The 20,571-nt window shown below is 46.5% G+C and overlaps 3 protein-coding genes across 4 annotated transcripts; 2 read left to right on the forward strand and 1 right to left on the reverse strand.

Moving 5' to 3' along the window:
• The first annotated feature begins 868 nt into the window (after positions 1 to 868).
• On the forward strand, positions 869 to 11,072 carry LOC6583894 (acidic phospholipase A2 PA4). Of its 2 annotated transcripts, none has more exons than XM_044009977.1 (4): positions 869 to 1,093; positions 9,228 to 9,424; positions 9,499 to 9,951; positions 10,613 to 11,072. In XM_044009977.1, the coding sequence occupies exons 2-4, from the start codon at positions 9,261 to 9,263 to the stop codon at positions 10,707 to 10,709; spliced, it is 714 nt and encodes a 237-aa protein (XP_043865912.1). In that variant the 5' UTR covers positions 869 to 1,093; positions 9,228 to 9,260; the 3' UTR covers positions 10,710 to 11,072. The 2 variants fall into 2 exon arrangements, with proteins under 2 accessions (XP_043865912.1, XP_043865914.1); XM_044009979.1 differs by lacking the exon at positions 869 to 1,093 and adding an exon at positions 1,454 to 1,560.
• Positions 11,073 to 11,636: 564 nt separating this feature from the next.
• Positions 11,637 to 20,359, reverse strand: LOC6583895 (nuclear cap-binding protein subunit 1). Its single transcript, XM_002009521.4, has 7 exons — positions 20,033 to 20,359; positions 18,636 to 19,974; positions 18,468 to 18,571; positions 12,550 to 13,038; positions 12,360 to 12,484; positions 12,115 to 12,303; positions 11,637 to 12,037 (listed from the first exon to the last, which is right to left on the reverse strand). Exons 1-7 carry the CDS (start codon positions 20,073 to 20,075, stop codon positions 11,924 to 11,926), a joined length of 2,403 nt encoding a protein of 800 aa, XP_002009557.1. The 5' UTR covers positions 20,076 to 20,359; the 3' UTR covers positions 11,637 to 11,923.
• LOC6583896 lies at positions 15,429 to 18,246 on the forward strand. Its single transcript, XM_002009522.4, has 4 exons — positions 15,429 to 15,505; positions 15,568 to 15,794; positions 15,878 to 16,896; positions 17,065 to 18,246. Exons 1-4 carry the CDS (start codon positions 15,473 to 15,475, stop codon positions 18,003 to 18,005), a joined length of 2,220 nt encoding a protein of 739 aa, XP_002009558.1. The 5' UTR covers positions 15,429 to 15,472; the 3' UTR covers positions 18,006 to 18,246.
• Positions 20,360 to 20,571: the final 212 nt, after the last annotated feature.

Here is a 20,571-nt window from a genome sequence, read left to right on the forward strand (position 1 = left end):
CGATTCTTAAACTGATTTCAATTCGTATTTAAATTTTAGCTTGGACACAAACCACACTCACTTCCCCTACAATTTTGCTTTGTTGAAGACACAGATTTGACTGCAGTCGTAGTGTAATTTCTATAATTCTCAGTATTACGTGAATAATTTGTTATATATAGTATATTCGAAGTAGGACGCGTAGTTATACGTTTTAAGGAAGTATCGGTCATGTCTAGTGGAACTTGAATTTCAGTTTGGCCACACACCGCACATTTTTCCCATCTATACTGTTCTCACTGCTTGGTTGGCAACTTTGCTAAACCAATTTAAGTCGGCAATGACTTTGTTTATTACTCTTTGTTAATTACTATTGGCAGCGACGCTTTTGTCAGTCTTCCTGCATTTTTTACCCACATATATATTTAAATTCTGAAATGTATATTCCAATTAAATTACAAGAACAGTTATGCTGCCTGAATCGTAATACATGAATATTCCAAAGCTTAGCTTTGACACTCACCCCTCTCTAAATTGCCATCCACATTACTTCTGTTCCAGCTGTTTGGTTCGTAGCTTTGCTAGGCGCCTCTCCACATGTGTTGTTGCTTTGTCTTAGCTTACTTGCTGGTCAAACGCAGCTTTTGGAGCTTTTGGCCGTGCTAATGCAATTAAAAACGCTGCAAACTTGAATTTCGCTCGCTTGCTGCAGCTTCCGACGGACACAACGCCCCCGCTGCGCGCGCTTCAAGCTTCTAGCCGCGTCTGCTGGCTGGCTGTCTGTATGCGTGTGTATATCTGTGTTCGTGTGTGTGTGTGCTGCTGTTGTTGTTGGCATCGACGGTTGCTTTTCAATTTTGGCCAAGTCCAAGTTGAACAGCGCTCAGCCCGCCAGAATCAAGTTCAGTCGCGCCGCAAACGCGTTGCGGAAATGTTTTGTTGTGAGCATCGTCGGCAACAGCAGCCTCCTGTACGCAGCTACGCGCGCTGCTCCTTGCTCAGCCTCTAAGCAAAAGTAAACAACAAACGCACCAAAAAAAAAAAACAAAAATCAAAACAAGAAAAGAACGATAAAAAATCTAAAGAAAGAAGGATTTTTTTGCGAAACTTCCAGGTAAATGCAGCCGGGTGAAACGGGTAAACCGTAAACGGTTAACGGTTATGCCGGAATATATTTAACTGTATTGCCTGGAATTTATATCCTCTACAATATTATTTTTGTTCATGTGTGTGTGTGTGTGAGTGTGTGTGTGAAGCTGGCACGTGGTCCTTGCTGCTGCTCCTCCTCTTGTTGTTATTGCTGGCTGCCTTTTGAAGGTCACTTCGCATCAGGACTGAAGGCCGCGCCAGAGTGAGAGAGACAGACGGGTAGCTGAGCAGCTAGAGAGAGAGACAGCAAGAGCTTTGTGTCGAGCAAATGTCAAAAGGTGGCTGCCTTAACGGTTTGTGGGCGAGTCTGCGGGGTAGGCGGGGCTGGCTGCGACTGCAGTGGAAAAGTTCTCGCAACAGCCACAAAAGTGAAAGTGCAAAAGGAGCCCAAGCTTATCAATTGGCCTAGAAATTAGTGCTAACGGTATTCAAGTATGTTAAATTGTGTTTTTACTGTAGAGAAAGAAATAATAATAATAATACGAAACTTCAGTGAAATTGAAAGTTCAAGATGGGAAATTTAAGAATGCAACGAAATGTGACCTTGAATTAATAACAGGATATATGGAGACATATATATAAATATCTATGCTATATAAGTAACAATTTTAAATTGTCTTTAATATATTTTGTACATATTTATTTATATAAAAAAGTATGTTAATCTGAATATTCGTTTCAAGAACATCCAACTTTAGTTCATCCCACATTTAATGTTAATGAGATATATAGATGTGTGTATACAAAAAAAAAAAAAAAAAAAAATTTTTTTAAACAAATGTATCATTTTTCGATATAGCCATATCCACTCTATGCGATGCTGACTTCCTATTCTGCTATAGTCGCTTGGCATTCCAATTTAAATTTTATATCTAAATTTAAATGATCGAATTGAATTGAATTTTATGTTTTACATGTAAACGGAAATGAATTTTCAATTTTATATCTAAACTGAATTTAATTTGAAATTCGATATACGTATAAATTTGAAATGAACTTCCGTTACTTATACATAAAATCCCTATTAAATTCAGTGTGACCGTTGCTAAGTATATAGGAGCCCTAGCTGCCCTATTGGCCACCTCAAGGCTCAAGGCTCGCTCTGATATCCCTGAATAGATGCTTGCTTGATCACGAACAAGAACTCAATTTGTAGAGCTCTCTGACCAGCTCAGATAGTTTCTAGTGTTTAGCATTTACCTGCTATATTTATCCATAGGTCATATGCATAGATATAACGTCCCTGAGCTGTGCTTTTAGATAGAACTATTTGTGGATACAACAAATCAAATATTGAACAACAAATATTTGCATGTGCGATAAGCCTGGCCTCCAACTGGCACCGCTGGCCACCCTCTAGCACAATTCACACCCGTCACACGCACACGCACACACACACACACACACCTGCACACCCACGAATTGAATTCTGCAAAATTTGCATAGTGATTAGCAAAGCGCAAGCGCTGGCTAAGACCGCACCCTGTTGACGTTAACAAGCGAAGATTCTGTCTGGGCCAAAAACTTGATTAGCTGACCGCCATCTGACTGTGACTGAGCCGCTGATGTTGGCCATTTAGCAAAAGCTTCTTTACCACTCAAGCTGACGTCTGGAAATCTGTAGATATTAAGACCGTAGACTAAGACGATCTAGCCAAGACTGTCTGCATTTTTATTATTATTTCGATCGTGCGTCTGTCCACCTGTCTGACGGATGAACATCAGCAGCTCCGTCCAGCCGTTCGAATGTCCATGAGTCCGTCTGTCTACCTGTCCTGGTCTGTCTGTCCGTCCTTCCATCCCTCCGTGTATCTCTCCGTCTGTCCTTCCATCCAGCCGTCCGTCTGTCTATGCCTCCATCCAACCGCTTATCCGCCTGTCCGTTTGAATATCCATCCATGTGTCCATCATTCCGTCCGTCCATCACAACATCCTTCCGCTCATCCACCCACCCGTGCTATCACTCCCTCCATTTGTCCATCCTTCTCTCCGCCCGTTCGTATGCTTTTTCTTGTTTCTTCGTCTCATATGCCAGCCTCAATAACTGCTCCTAGAGTAGCTTTGATATTCATAGATATCCATTTATAATTTAATTGATTATATATTATTAATTTATTGAGAACCTTTTGAGCTAGGGTCTCCTGATATTTTTACTACTACGAGATACGAGCTAGTTCATGTATAATTATGTCTATATAAACATACTGATGGTAAGCCATCACGTTCTGGGCTTGTGTTCCAGGCTTAGCGGGAATTCCCGATATTTTATTTGCTTCTTCCTTTGGTGTCCGCTGAGGCCCTTTTGGCACAATTAGCGCCGCAATCGAGTTGAATTGGAGATATTCACAGTTTGGGAATTGAAATTCGAAAAGTCATGGCAACTCTGCAATTAGCGTGCACTGCACTGACAGGTGGCAACTGTGGCCGGCTTTTGTTTATGGCTGTGTTTGCTTTATCTTTGCCCATGCTTGTTGGCTATAACGGTTAACCTTCACCTGGCAGCAGCAGTAGCCGCAGTCGCAGCAGCAGAAGCCGCCGCAACTCGTTCAATGACCGCCACTGTCGTTGCCGCTGTCCATCACAAAGCCGCCGCTCTGTTATGGTTACTGCCAAAAGGGAGTGACCAGTGGGGGGGGGGAGAGGGGGCCCTCAACCAACTCGCCCTCCTTCTGCCGCCAGCGACTCCGAGCGCTCTTCAACTTGACCCCAATTCGCAGGCTTCAATTCTGGTTTCAGCAGCGGCTGCTTCTTCATTTTATGGGCAAGGACCCGCCCAGTCACGTTGTCTTGCCGGTGACCTTTAGCCAGGCGATTAAGATCATTTCAAGCGGCAGGTAAAAACTGACGAAGGGCATGGTAGATAGGAGGGGGGGGTCGGGGCAGGTGTGTAGCAGGGGTACGACAATTACACGTCCAAACTTAACAGCTTGGCTCGAAAATTGAATGCTGAACAAGTCGTTGTAACTGTGCGGCGGGGAGGGGAAGGGCTGCTGGGGTAAAGGGGCCACAGACTAGAGCGGAAAACAAGCTGAAAATACGATTTAATATGGATTAAGGTAGACTATATGCATATATGATGATATGGCTGATGTAGTCAAATGCTGATTGATTACAGTAGAAGCTTAGCTTAGCGATCCAACACCCCGCCAAGTCATGAGAGCAGTTGCTCATGCATTTGCATAGTCCATATATGTATGTGTGTGGGTATAGCAGATCAGATCAGAGCCAACCAGCTGCCAGCTGCTGCTATCATATGATCTGTCCGTAGTCTCACTTGTTGATATATGTGTCTGTGTTTGGCTTTTGAAGTGGCTCAGAATCGGCTACCGAATGGCGTGACATCAGAGTGCAAAGATAGTGTATCCGAACAACAACAACAACAACAACAACGAGAATAACAACAACAGCAAGAATAACAACAGCAGCAGAAACAGAAACAGAAACGATGATAAACATAAATGCAAACCAGTTGCAATGCGCTTCATGGCTGAAGGCAAGTGAAGGGTTAGCCCAAGGTAGGGGGGGGGGCAAGTGGGAAGAAGACATTGTTTTTGGTTTCAGGTTTAAGATTCGTAATAATTTTATACATATATTTTTGTGGCTAAGGAACAACATTAGCTGCGGCTGTGATTGATGCTCCAAGCGCCACGCCCATTGCAGCCCAACGACCTTTGGCAATAAACCCCTCCGCAGCCCGCTGCACTTAATTGCAAGCTGAGCAAGTTTATCGAGGGCTAACAGTAGCTCACAGCTTGATGGGCCGTTAAGTACGCGTAAGAGCCTGGGGCATGCCCCCCCCTCTCTCACCCAAGCCCAACACGATATTAGCTTTATTTTTATTTTAATCGTCTGTTGAACCATAAAAAGAAGCCAAAAAAAAAAAGCACAGTCCAGTGTTGGACCAGAGGTCGCTGACGGGCTGTGTGTGTGGGGGGGGGGGCAGTCACATGTCATTTAAATAGATCTCTCAAGAGTTCGGGCGCCGCGGTCATTGTACTTGAGCAAATCGAACTTTGATTTTCTTGTTTTCGTTTTCTTGTGCTTCGAATAGTCAAATAAGCATAATAGCACCAAGACGAAGACAGAGACGGAGACGGAGACAGAGACAGAGACGGAGTGCAGACTGAGATGGAGACGGAGTCAACGGCGCCGGGTCTTTGGCTAGACGCTGATCGAGCCGTTGGGCCCAGCGGCGATGCCTATTTATGCCGTGAATTTCAAAAGCATTGACATTGAAAATTATGCGAACGGCTGAAGGGTAGAGTGCAGCAAATGGTGATCGTCAACTCAAACAGATTAGCGGATCGACCGAGCCGTATGGAAATCGATCGCAAAATTATTATTGAAATGTATTCAGCGGACAGTCGGCGGACAGAGCAGGCCACAAAATGTATCTGAATCGAGCCATCGATCGTGATCAGCAGCAAATTCAGTTACGCAGATCAAGTCGCAACTGCAGAAGCGCGACAGAGATCGCTTGAAAGATCTATAGGACGCGCAGAGACTCGCTTCACAGCCCTTGCCCGAAATGGGGGTCAGTTTGTAGTGCCGATCGGGTTGAAGATCAAGGTTGAGATCGTTTGACGTCTATTTCATTGTTCTGAATTTGCGCGAAGCGGAAGGGAACTCAATTTGATAGCTGAACACATGAGCGACTAATTCGATCCGTTCGCATAGCGATGGCGTTTGACAAGTTGCGAATTAAGATTGATCGCTCGCTCGGCTGTCTGTCTGCGTCACAGATATATCGCATTTATCCGAATCTTTTGATCGCCCACTAGATCTTGGGCCCCAGACAGTTGGCAATTGTTTAACGATCAGCGATTGTCGTCGACTGAGTGCCCCAGATGCGGGGGCATTCAGCGGGTATGTCAAGTTTCTTAGCGACCCATAAATACCAGACTTATTATACCTAATAAGCGGCTCTGAAAATGTCATCATTAATTATTTGTAATAATCCGACGTGACATGAACTGTACAAAGTTTACGCCTTGGAATTCAATGTCCCTCCCAAAACAAAACAAAACAAAACAACAAACGGCAAAAGACAAAAAAAGAAAACTGAGAGAGAATGGAATAAAGATTTGACTCGATTGTGGATTCATGCTTAGGCTTCAAGCACGTCGCGCTATCGTGCCATTGAATACTCTGTGGCTTGATTTGATTGAGCCTAAACAGAGCAAGTGCCGTGCATGCAGAGGTCGAATTGGCTCGAGAGTCGAAGAGTTTCCCATGACAATTCTGATTTGATAACCTGATTCTTCGACTCAAAGAGCTAAGCTAAGTAGAAGATCTAAGATCTACGATCTCTGTTGTTGATCAAGTATATCTAACTGTCTGCTTCTCTCCCTTATACGCATTGTCCGACCAAGTCGAGGGACCCATTCGAAGAGCATTCAAATGTTAATTGTCCGCAAAGACTTGCACTTTTCGATGGTATTTCTGTTGTTTACCTGGTAACAAATAAAATAAATAAGAAAACAAAAACCAAAATATCAAAAATTGATTTGTGCTTGTTCAATAAACAAACAGAAATGCCAAAGTCGCTGCTGGTCAACGAAATAGCTCAAAACAACTGAATATAACACAAAAATAACTATTCAAGTCACACTTGAGCTGATGGCACTTCAAATACCCTGTATTGAAGAGTCTTTGACTCCTCTGATGAGATTCTCTCTTGAGGGCAACTCTGAGAAGAGAGCAATTTTATTCCATGCAAATTGTAAATCATTTGTTCATTTCTGTATAAATTTCATTTCATATTTATATAATGTTCGTAATCCTGTTGTTTATACAACGCTGATCTCTGTATATGGAGGAAGCATGAGTATGGAAAATGCTTGACACTCTTGCAGTTTAATTTGACTCTGCTTTTCTCTCTCTCTCTCTCTCTCTCTCTCTCTCTCTCTCTCCCTCTCTGTTTCTGTCTTTCTGTTTCTCTCTGTCTCACTCATTTATTCTCTCGCTCACTCAAGCACTCACTCTATCTATCTTCCCCTTTCAATCCCTCACTCTTTCAATATATGTTTCCTTCATATCTCAATTCGCCTTTATATACCTTTCTATATATCTCTAGCTATGCCTCTCGTAACTTACGTAATTTATATATATATAGCATTTTTTATAGATCTATATCCCTCTCTCTCTCCATCTCTCTCTCTTTCAAATCTTCTCTTATTTTTCCTTACTTTGTCTCGTCCCCATTTTTGCATGGGTTTTCCCTTACCTTACCTCTATATGTTATTCTATTACATTCTCTTACAACTTCTAGGTAGTATTCCCCTATCTTTGTCTCACTCTCTTTTTTTCTCTGCACTTTTCCTCTCTCTCTCTCTCTCTCTTTCTCTCTCTCTCTATCATTCTCTCTCACTCACTCCTTATTTAGTTTTCCTTTTCCTTTACACTCTATCTATCTCTATCTCTGCTTCTCCCTATCTCACCCTTTCTACCTCATTTGAGTTCCAGCTAAACATGTGTCAAAACAACTGCTCGATTCGATACTCCCTGCATGGCTTATGCCAGGGTATGGCATGGCAAGCGGACCAACTGTTTGCCTGTTAAATATTACGCATTGTCGCGCTATTGTTTAACGCTTTTGGCCACCCGCACCGCTTGCCGGCTGACCTATTCGGTAGCTTCTCTAATTGGAAAGTGGACGTGGGCGAGGCCGAGTGGCCTTGACCTCTTGGCTTGGCTTGGCTTGGCTTAGCTTGGCTTGGTTTGGTTTGGCTAGAATTGGTAACAAAGCGAAAGGCCAATTAAGGCAGCAAATGTGCCGCATCATTTCGACACGAATAACCCCTGTCCCGCATCCGCCCCCCCCCCGCTTTGCAAAAAATAAAGAAATAAAAGTTGAATACTGAAAAATTGTATAATTAGTTAACGCTTTGAGTTTTTGTTGCTTCTGAAGCGTCTTTTATATTGCAAATTTGTTTTGTTTTGCTTTTGGTATTTTTTGTTGCTGTTCATTTCTGGCCTTTTCATAGATTTTGTTTTGCTCGCCGCGTTCATCGCTTGCCATGGTATCACGTCCGCTCAACACTTTTCGCATGACAGCCTCCCACTGTGCGAGGTCAAGCGATCGCGCTGACCGGTCCATGCAAATGCAAAAAGCCCAGATGCGGTCGAGCCAGCAGCAAAAACAGCAGCAGCAGCAGCAGCAGCCGCCGCAGCATTCAGCTGCGAATTAGAGGCCAATAGTGGCCCACATAACTCTTGGCCAGTCCTTCAGCCGCAGCCTCAGGTTCACACTAACTGCCTAAACAATTCTTTCAAGAGACAGAGTGACATATGTATATTATGATATACATATATATACTGACATATACATATATTGATTTCGTGATATATATTGATATTGAACTAGATCGTTAAGCAAAATGATCGTTGACCCTTAAGGTCGGATTCAAGCTTAGGAACTATCTAATTGATTCAAGCTCTGCTGAATACGGGAACTCATTGAAGATCGTTGGTATGTGGTACTAGCAGTACTATATACAGTAGAATCCGGTTATAGCGACTCCGCTTACAGCCATCGTACGATTATTATGACCAAAAGTCCTGTCCCAGACAAACTTATATGAGCAAACTTATATGGTTATAGCGTTGGTCCCTAGAGTTTAAATGTAAATCGTATTCTGCTATAGCTCTACAACGTTTTCTATTGCCTGTAGTGAATCCCGCAGATTAGGAAAAAGCATAGCACTTGAATTCTCTACTAATTTGTTGGATGAAACTCCTATAGCAGACCTGATTCATAAATCCAATTCGAACGAAAGGTTGTGGAGCATATATCAATAGATATGGTATATGGTATGGGGTATAGAATTAGGTAATGCCTAATTAATAATTCTAAGTTTAATAACTGAATTGCATCACTATTTCAAATGAGCTCGTTTAGTTTAACTTAATCGGAGCTGACCCAATCCCATCGAGCCGCACTGGGTTAGTCATTCACTTTCCTCTTCAAATGAAGTGTAATCACGATATATTATATCCTTACTCCAATGGTAACAGTACTCTTTGCCTCTCACGGGGATTCTCTCAGTTACTCTCTCATTCAATCACTCATTCACTCTCTCATTTTCTCGCTCTTGCAGCCTCGCTCTCTGATCTTGGTTTGCGCTGACGTCATGAGTCGTCGGGCGGTGACGCTGACATCGCTGCTGCTGGCGCTGCTGCTCAGCCAGCGATTGACGCCGAGCTTCGGCTCCGCGGTGCTCATATCGGACATGACGATGACCATGATGGTGGAGCTGTCATCGCGGCATCCCTTCTGCAAGATGCACACGGATCGGTGAGTGGGCCAGTGGCAGGCAACCAGAGTTCCACAGCTGCAACTGTAAGCCGTTTCGTCCGTTTCCCAAACAGGGGCGACATCCAGCGGATGCTGCTACAGTCGGATCCGCGACGCATACGCCAGGTGCCGCGCGAGTCGGTCGTGGAGCTGGAGGAGGTCTGCCGCCGGCAGGGATCGTACGGGCACGAGTTTCGCGGCGGCCTGGGCTTCATCTATCCGGGCACCAAGTGGTGCGGCCCAGGCACCGCCGCCACCAGCTACGACGACCTGGGCCCGCATGTGAGGGAGGATCGCTGCTGTCGCGAGCACGACATGTGCCCCGATGTGCTCAACGTGGGCGACTGCCGGCGCGGCCTCTGCAACCGGGGCACCTTCACGCGCTCCCATTGCGATTGCGATGCGCGGTTCAGGCGCTGCCTGCAGGCGGCCAACACGGAGACGGCCAACACGCTGGGCGCGATCTTCTACAATGTGGTGCAGGTGACCTGCTTCCAGGAGCGCAGCCCGTGCTCGGCACACCAAAGGTTCGACGATTACTTTTACGGCCGTCGTCAGTGCCCGCTCGAGTATCGGCAGGCCGATCTCTATGTGCCGCCGCATGCCGAGCAGCTCATTGCCAAGATTCTCGATCAGCCGCAGGGCCGCGCCCTCGCCGCCCCGCTGCCCCCGCTGAAGCACACGGCCCGACGCTTCGGCGTGAAACTGGCCAGCGTCGGCCTGGCCGCCGTCAACATACTGCGCGAGGTGGTTCAACGGCCACGCCTGCTCTGGGAGAGCCTCCACGCCCCGGTCAGTCGGGAGGTGCCGCCCCCAAGGGGCTACTACTACGAGCGGCCGGCGGCGAGGCCGCGCTATGCCTACAGCTATGACTACGGCTGGAGATGACCTGAGCTGCTCAGCTCATCCCATATCATCTCATCAGCATCTCAATGCCCGCTCAGTATTAAGTAGCTGGACCGGATTGGCACGCATTCATAGTCAGCATGTCCAAAGCACTTGCATGTTATGCCTTAAGTTACGAACTTTTTGTTTTTGTTGTATATATAAAAATAATTTTTTTTTTTTTTTAATTTTATTTTGAACAATAAATTAAGCACATCTTAACCTGTTGACTGTTGCACTCTCCCCACCTCTCTGTCTCTCTCCTGTATCGACTTTATCTCTTATCTTATATCTTTCGTCCAGAGCCGGCTACAATCAGACGGAGCAGGATACCATCTGCGCCCAGTGGCAGTATCAGCCCTCGGAGAAGTATGTTCCCAGCCAGCCGCGCACCTCCTAGATGATGATGATGATGATCATAATGATGATGATGATGATGATGATGATAATGATGATGATGATATTCTGCAACAATCAAATACAAATAGTATAGCCCACCCTTTACCGCCCCACAGCCCTCATAGATCAATCACAGTTCCGCCGTTGAGCCTGATGCCTGGAACAGAAACCGGTGCCAAAATGTGCAGCAGCTGCGCAGAGACAAACATATATTTTTTCATAACTATTATAAACATACAAAGGCAATGCATTCCATATATATTTACAATACATAGATATATATACATATATATATATATATATACCATGATCTGAGTGCGAATAAAAGTTCAAGCTTGCTTATGAAAAATGAGCATATTTTAAATTTCGACACTGCCTAAAAGTATGCTGGGCTTTCTGTTACGTTCCACATTTCCTCATTTGGCTTTACTTGCAGGCATTATTATTGGCACAGTCAACATCAAACCTCTTTAATAGTAGCCGTGACACAGTGAGTGTAAAACTTGCATGACGAAAGTAAATTGAGCTCAAGCTCTACAGGCGACTGTGCATGTAATCGCGAAACTTGCATAAGATAATGTTGTATGTATGTATGTTGTATGATTCCATGCGTTTTAAATTGAACCGTTCTCTTTCACACAAGTTGCATTTTACCAACATACTCCAATTGGAACACGAAGAAATTCCTTTCCGCTGCTCGTTAGCCGTGAACCTAGGTTCGTGTCTAGACTAATGTAATACTAAATGAATTTTCCTATTCTAATATTTTGAATAGAAACGTGTACATGTGTATCAAAATGAAGCATTTTACGTAATACCAATATAGATACACTCTGGTACAGTTTGTATAGTATTATGCGTTTCAACCCTGCTATATACTACGATATTCAATCTTAAGCAACGCAAGGATCAAAATGCTTTGACTAAATTTGTTTTTTGCATTGCTTTAATTCGTGCATTTTGTTGTTTGCAAATTACAAAATTTGTCGTTTTCTGCAGATGTTCTGGTTGTATGTGTTGCCATTGTTAAAGTTATATTTGTATGCATACATAAAAAAAACTAAAAACTAAATCTGAACTAAAAGGCTGCTTGAAGCGCAGCTGTTTGGCTGCTGCATGCCGCATGATCCTGATCCAGAGCCAGAGCCAGTGTAATAGGCAGCTAGCAATTATTGTTGTTATAGTTGTTTTTGTTGTTCTTGCTATTGAAATCTGTTAGGCGCGCAGTGCGACAAACTGCTGGAACACCTCCAATATGTGGGAGTCCAGATCGGATGTGAAGAGAAGCGTCTCCAGCGTGCTGCTATATTTCTGCACTTGCTCGTGATGCTGTGAAAGAATTAGGATGGAATTATATATTTATTATTTATTATTATTAAATATATATGCATATTCATTTGACCTACCATAAGGAAGACCTGCTGCAAGCGACCAATAGTCCAGCGATACCAATCCGTGTCCGGATCGCGTCCATCTGTGTCGGATCGCAACAGATGCTCGGATAGAATCATGATGAAGCGCTGGAAGACGATCAGGAACAACCGCTTCTGATTCACATTGGCAGCCTCCAGTTTCTCCTCCATGCGCTCGACGACCTGCAAGCATGGTAGGAATGTAAATAAACGCAAATTTCAGGCATTACCTGACTTACCTCCTCGGATGGTTTATCTGCATGCGTGATGGGTTTCTTGCGTTTGTGCGGCGTATCCTCATCCGTATCGCTGGACGATGAGTCCGCCTTGGAGAGCTTCTCCTTGGCTTCACTTAGCTCAGTATCTGTAAAAACGAATGAGTTCATTGAAGTCCTGGAGCTGTGGGCAAATTATTCAACGGCTACTCACTCAGCTTGATGACGTGCTTGTTCATCTTCTTGATGGTCAGATGCAGTATTTCCCAGAGATACATTTTTGTGAATTCGCCGGTCATTTCCTTGGAGAATATCCACGTGGCCACCGCCGAGCAGTCGACTATTTGCAGCTTGAGCAGCTTATCGATCAGCACCACCATCATCTGCTGGTGCGACGACCAGAGCTCAAATATGTTATGCAGTATACAGATCTGGGCCTCCTCCGTTTCGGCAAGTGCACGGAATACCGCATGAAATTTTGATATGGCCGCAAAGCTATGCGAGAACGACTTCGAGCCCAAATTGAGCAGCGTCTGCACAAAGACATCGATTTTGAGTGCATTGAAGCTGCCATCGGACATCTCTTCGCCGCTGTAGCCGGTGTTGGGTATCTCCTTCAGTATGTTGACCACCTCCTCGGGTGTGCACTTCTGCCGGATGGCGCCGACCAGCTGTAGGGCGACCGTTATGCCGGGCAGATTGGCTGCATATCGAAACGAAACGAAACGAAACGGAAATCATTTCTGAATGCAACTATTCATTATGCACTTTTTTCGAGCAAAGATTTTGGTGGATCTGCTGCTGCTACTTCTGCTGCTGCTGCTACAGTTGACACTTTCGCTTGCGCCAGTTGCATTGCGTTCGGTGCGCCGCCGCGTGGAACCAACCGGCAACAAACTGCAGAGCGAACGACTCCCAAGCCCAAGCGCCTGCTGTCGTCTGATGCGTTACTAATGACCGAACCAGCCCCCCCACCCCACCCCATTCCCTATGCCACGATCTGGTTTACAGCAAGTTACCTGGCTGTACACCTCATGACAGCTGCCATTACATGCAATTTATTGGCACTTGAGTCGATTATGTCAATGAAAAGCGTGCTCAACACGCATACGCAAGTCGATTGAGTGGCACTAAAAAGCCATTAATGCAGACAATGCGGAACTGAGCAGCGCGACCCCATTGCCAGGCAGCTCTGACCACATGGCCACCGCGCTGAACAAAGCTTAAGCATCTCAAGAATCACATTGTCCACAGCAGAACGTGTCAAGATCAGCAAGCAAAGTTCACACAGCTGCAGCAGAACTCGCTGGAAACTTCGAGCCGTACAGCTCTATTGTAGCTTATAGAAACAACCGGGTGTACGGCTAAAAATACCCTATATATTCGAAAGTCTCGCAGCCAAACTAAAGCATAAATTCAATAATTCAATAATTAATCGAATGTACCCAGAACATCATCAATACTTATCGATTTGCTGACTGATCGATAACTTGTGAGCCTTCAAATAAATCAATGAATTACAGAATTTCTGCGCAAAATCGGGTTACGTGGTTTAACACTCATTGACCATTAACACCATTACCACTTCTTAGTCTTATTTATACATATATAAGATTCAGTCCGAAGATCGATTACAAACAGGCATTCTCCAGTGACTGCCTTTCTCGATTACAGGGTATGCACCCTAGATTATTAGCATGTGCTTCGACTTGATGCTACAAATTTGTATATTTTCACGGATCTTTGGCTTTCAGCTCAAATTGGGCATGTCCAAGGCAGGGCGTTTCAAAGATCAGGGCGCTGCTCCATCGAGCGCAACGTGTCCAGCTGTGGCTACTTTATTTGCTTCCTCCGCTCTCCGCGGTGAGCCGGACTATCAATACGTAGTATCTCAATTAGAGGCGAACGCGTGTCAGGGAGCCACGTTTACGAATGCCAACCACAAAGCGGAAGTGCAAGAACATAAGCTCATTAGAGGAGAGGAACCACACATAAGAGAGCACACACACACACACATACACGAATCGAACTACGGTTCGCATAGTTTTATGATTAATTTGCATGTGTGACAGCCATGGGAAGCGGCACAGCTAGTGAACAAGGCCCTAGACTTGACTCTTGGAAGAGCTTTATAACAAGGTTACAAGACATTCAGCACAGTCAGCTCATAGAAGATTATATTAAGGGATTATATTCCTAAACAAATAAGTTCTTGAAGCTTTATTCTTTTATATCAAATGCTAAAACTTTACTCAAGTCAAAGCCTGCCCAGCGATAAATTCATGTGCGCAGAAGACCTTTTAATGGTCTTGAACTGCGAAATCTGGGAGATGTTCATACAGCGTCCAAGAGGCTCGTTAATCTGCCTCTCCGATGATGAGCTTTCTTTTTCGCGTCTTGGTTCAAATGGCACAAACGGCTTTCCAGCTACCGTCCGTCCAACCTCCCGGGGCGGCCCATCGCTTATGCGATCTTTGCCCTCTACGAAAACCAACTGAGACAAGGTGAACTGAAACGCAATGAGAACGACAATCGGATGGAACGGCATCAGTTGGTGGCCAGTTCCACAATTGAACTTCAGCGAAGCGAGCAGGCATATCTCACCGAGAATCTCTAGAGAAGTGCTGTGGGCTGGGTGCTCCACAAGTCTCAAGTTGCTTCGCCAGCTGCGCGGGTGGGCGGGGTCATGTGGATTAGACTTGGGGCCCTGGGGTTGCTTGGCTTTTAGTTTTTGGCTTGAAACGGGTCTAAACATCCGCAAGTGTTGCATAAAAGCGCGTCAGCCATGCCACCCATGCCACCCGCACCACCAACACAACAGAGCCACCTGCTGCTGCTGCTGCTGCTGCTGGTAGAAACGCGGCCGTTGCCAAAGATTGCGAAATTTGCCGCCGCTGGCGATGCGCCGCTTGGCTGCTCCAACGAAAGCAGCACCAACATTTGGTGGCTCGCCCCTCTGTCTGTGGGTTTGTTATTAGCGGTGCGCACGTCGTGAACGCCTTTCAGTCGAGCTAACGTGCGCGCGCAGCACAAACGTCGCGTTGTCCAAAGAGCTGTCAAAGATTCGTTTGTTCATTCTGTGTGTGTTTTCATTTTGTTTTTTTTTTTTGTTTTTGCTTCTTTTTGTTAATGTGAAAATGTGGAAATTCTATTGCATACTCATGGCAATCGTAAGTGGCGTCGCTGCTGAGTGGTTGCACTGATTCCTAATTGTTCCATTGCACCATTGCAGCTGCAGCTGCAACTGCAGCTGGCGCTGGCCATTGTGGGCGCTGGACGGGATCTGGTGCTGACACCGAAACAGGCGCTCCAGCAGAACGGTAAACGCATCTACTACGAGGAGGAGGAGTCGACGCAGTCAACGCCAGTCCAGCGCAGCTGGGAGCGCACCCTGAAGCATGTCACCTATGTGACACTCTTCACAGACGCCGCTATGGGCGCCGCTGCCGGCAACCTGAGGTACGTCCCAGTGCAACATCCTTCTCCTTATTCTTCTTCATCATCCTTGCACGCTCGCCCTCCACTAACCGTTTGTGCGGCAGCCAGCTGCACGACTATCACGACTTTCTGCAGACGCCCTATGTACCCGATGCCGAGCATGGCCAGCAGAGCCAGTCGCGCTTTGGCGACATTGTCACGCTGGCCACCGGGCGGCTGGAGCAGCTGTCGTCGAACGGCAGCTACCGCTTTGTCGAGGGCCACGCCAGTGCCCAGCAGAGCGGCACACCAGGCAGCCAGATCCTGGCGCTGTGGCGGGTCCAGCGCATTCGACATCGGGATAGCATTACTCGGCATTCCCCTCAACGCTTCCACTACGAGCTAAAGTTCAGCGTGTCTCCGCTGGCCACGAGCACGGCCTGGCCGCCACAGAACTACATCCAGAAGGAGTCGGATTATCCGCAGAGCTTTGGCCGACACACATACCAGGAAGCGCAAGAGCAGGCACTGGCCCAGCGACGTCAGGATCGTCAGCCGCAGGCGACATTTGTGCGTGGCATCTTCCAGGCACCGCCACCACCCAATCTCCTGAACATTGGTGAGTATTTGAAGGAGGATGTAGCGAAGGGTCCGCCCAAGCTGGACCTGTTTCCGGGCCTCTTCAATCTGGGCTTGCGTCCCAACTTCATTCCGGCCACCACATACCGACCCAGTTATCCGGTCAAATTTGGTTCGCCCACTCCGCCGGAGGCTTATGGGCTGCCCAACGAGCTGGGCGCCACTGAGCCAGCTGGCCCACCACCTAATCCGCCAGTCACCCATCATTTCCATCATCATTTCTATATGACGCCCAATGGCCTGACCGATGGCAACCCATCTGGACAGTCGGATCTCGCCTTTCGTCCATCCAGCTTCGCTCCGGAACTGACAACCCTAGCCGCACCCACTACCCCATCACCAGCCTATCACCATCATCAGCCACACTATCAGCACGATCCACACGGTGGTTTTCAGCTGTCAGGGCACCGTGAAACAGCCTCGGCTGAGTCCCTGGAACCAGGCGAGGATGATCGTCCGGAACAGGAACCGCATCCACTTGTGCGCGTGCCACAGAACTATGCAGGTAACTAAGACGCCTACTTCTAGCTATTCTATATGCAATTGCGTTGTTACCCAAAGGAGGTAAAGCAAGGGCTGGTCCATGATGCTTCTACGACGTAGTTATTTTAATTAAATTTGGATTTGCTCGTAAATCTTTTTTGTCCTTAACTTCTCCATAACGTCTAAACAGGCTACCAACAGTCGTCCAAGTACCACTCGTCCAAGCTGCCGCCGCTGCTGATCTATGCAAGCGCCACTGCCGATACGGAGGAGGAGCAGAAGTCCTTTGTGCAGAGCGAGCCGCTTGAGGAGACCATCTATCGTTACTCGGAGCCGGATCCGCTCTATGTGCACCAGCATCCGGTGGATGTGCTGCACTTGGACACGCCACACAACTATACAAACAAAGAGCCGCAACTGCAGCAACAAGACTTGGTACAGACCCAGCTTGAGTCGAACTCAGACAGCGAGGAGCAGACGGCACTTGAGCAGGAAGAGGAACAGCAGGAGCAGCAGCAGCAGCAGCCCGAACAGCGACCCGCTGGAAGTCAAAAGCAGCACAAATTGGCGACCACGCCTGCGGCAACAACAACAACAACCAGCACGACCACAGAGAGTGCAATTAGCACATCCATGGCACCGACGCGAGCTGCACCCACGAGCCGAAGCAGCTTCGTGTCCACCTCGACCAGCTTTACGCCGCTGCGTGCATTGAGTCGTTATCGAACGACGCCACGCATCACCGCGGGCAGATCAACAACGACAACAACAACCACCGAACAGCCGGCAGTGCCCAAGTGGAAGCAGCGCCGCAAGGAAAATGCCACCGGGCTGGACAGTAGAGCCAAGAGCAGTCACCGTCATGAGTCTAAGGTGGCCTTTATGCCACCAACCACATTCCCAACAACAACAGAACAAGCAACGACAAAAACTACAGCCACAACAACAACTACAGCTATGCCTGCAGTCAGTAACAGCAGCACAGTTGCATCGCCTGAGGGAGCTGGCGAAGTCATTGAGGTGCTCACCCAGAAATCGGTTAGCAAGTCCGTCAGCATCAAGGTGGGCGAGAACGGCGAGGAGATACCCATCATAGTGGATGACGATGAGAACGAGGTGAAGCGCAGCTAGACATGCCCAAATGCGAAGAATTCTACGTCTAAGAAAACAGGAAGCGGCTGAATGGCTTATCAAAGTCTAGGACTAAGAAGACGAGCACACGATTAATAGGCAGAGTACATCTTATATCAGCCGAGCTTCCAATTTCAATTATTTAATAATATTTTTTTTTTTTACTTGATTCAACTTGTATATCAACATAGATTCTAATGCGGAGCACTGAATAAATCTACACATATTATACATTATTTTTATGTCAAAAAAGGGAATTGAGTTGTTTTCGTGGAGGCGGCTGGGCTTGAAATTCGAATATTGATAATTTATATAGACAAGAAAATAACTTGACTCAAGTTGGCATGGCGCTAAACAAAGCAAGCCAGGCTAAAACTTCAATAACGAATGGAACGACATAAATTAATTGAATTTGCTCAGTAGCTGAACGCTGTCAACTAGGCTAAAGCATTTGGAACTTACCAGCCTCCTCGTTCGTGTACTTGTAGTTGGGCACAGGTGGAGCCGGAATCAGCTTTGCATATGTTGTGGGCATCATTTCGGTAATGCGCTGATGGTAGGACAGACTGGAAATGAAGCACATTCAATTATAATTTTAAGTGCAGAACGTAATGAAGCCTATCATCATACCGTAAGCACTTTTGGAGCACCTCCTGAATGAACTTGGGACGCGGATGTTCGGCATCGAGCAGCAGGCAGCTGTCCCATTCGTCCCAGGACCAGGTGAACTTGAAGTTGCTCAAATGGTAGCTAAACCAGTTGACAAAGCGATCGAAGCACGAGGTGTTCATGGAGTCGATGCGCATGAACAGGATCTCGGTAGCCTGGGCGAGCACCTGGGGTAAGGTGCCTGGCTGCAGTTTGCACAGCTCGATTAGTATGGAGCCATAGCAAATGTCCAGATAGCGTGGCGTCGGCATATGGAAGAGCTCCGCAAAGATGACCTCCACAATGCAGTACTCCAAGGGGATCTTGTGCTTGAATGGGAAGTTGAGCAGCTGTGCAGCGCAGTCTTTGCGCTCATGATGATGCGTCTCGATTATATGATGCAGATGCTCCTCAATCAGGAATCGCTCGATCGAGTGGGCACCCGGCAGATTGGGTCCGTCGGGGCAATCGGTATAGTCGAACATGCGATAGACCACCCACGGCATTGGATACTCAAACGAAGCGTGATGGGGCGGCGGCGTGATCTGCGGCAAATTATGTTGCAGTGCCTCGCACAGTATGGAGTCAAAGACGAGGTAGGGACGCGGTATATGCTTCTCTGCCCAGTTGTCCTGCCGCAGTTTGCGTATCTGCGCCCACAAACAGTCCAGATACTCCTCCTGCGGATGTGGCGCATCCGACGACCAGACGCGCAGCGCATTGTGATGCTTCTTCGAGCGCTTATTCAAATACACCTCGATACGCAACAGTAGGGACTCCAGTGCCGACTCCTTCTTTTCATATAGATCACGGCCCACCCACGGAAGAGTGGAGAGCACCGCAAACACAAACCAATCGCGGCGCACTTGCGGCACTGTGTCCTCATTGGACACATCGATCATTGTGTCCAGCAGCTGTAGTAGACTGGTGGCCGAGATGACGTGACAGTTGACCAAGTCGGCTAGAAAACGAAGTGAATATCGTGCTGCGTCCCAGCGACATAGCTTGAGAGATTCCTTAAACGTTTTCACCATATGATCGACGAACTCGCCACCGAATTTATAGTTCTTGGCATTAAGCAGTCCCACCAGGGTCGTGTATACGGTGCACTTTTCGGGCATGCGGACTGCACAATCGGACAGAATGCGCAAGATCTTCAAACGGAATGTGCCCAGATCGGCCTCAAGCACTGAGACAAGACCCTCGAGATTCGACTCCACCGACGAGGTGCTGCGCTCCCCCACACGCAATATCAGCGACTCCAAGCGGTCCTCGATCTCCTGGTTCTCTGAGACGCGGCGTCGCTTGTTTCGCCTGTGGTCTGCAAACATAAATGGGCTCTAGAGTTTCGCTGAAACGATAGGTTTAGCTTTACTTACCGAAACTCTCATCCTCGGTATCGTGTGCGCGTCGGCGACTCATTTTTAAAACAGCTTATACCAATTTGCAACAAACTAATTGAAAAAGCGGCGTTTTTTCCTCTTTTCTTTTGGCAACCGGCAGAATAAAGACTTAACGTAGCGGCTGCTGCGTATACAAATTGTTGTTGCTGGCTAGCACTTGTTGCACGTATCGAGTTTACGATTGTAACAAAATTTACGTCAATTCAAAAAAATTGTCAAGTAGGCGAGCAAAATATATCGAATAAACTTATTTTCGAACATGAGCTTCTGCATTTCACTGTGTCAATGCATTAATGTGACCAAGTGCATTTAAGAAAAAAAGAACTCATAAAAATACCAACATAATAAAATGAGGGAAAGACAGAAACTAATTTTTATCGATAATTAAAATTCAGCTAAATGGGGTTATTGGACTCATAACGATAAAACTTCCTTATTCAAAAGTGACCCAAAGCATTGGGTTCAAATCCTATTGATTTATAGAGAAAGTTTATGTTATATGGCGTTAAATACTT

Source organism: Drosophila mojavensis, unplaced genomic scaffold (genome assembly GCF_018153725.1).
Source record: "Drosophila mojavensis isolate 15081-1352.22 unplaced genomic scaffold, ASM1815372v1 contig_136, whole genome shotgun sequence".
Lineage (NCBI taxonomy): Eukaryota > Metazoa > Arthropoda > Insecta > Diptera > Drosophilidae > Drosophila > Drosophila mojavensis.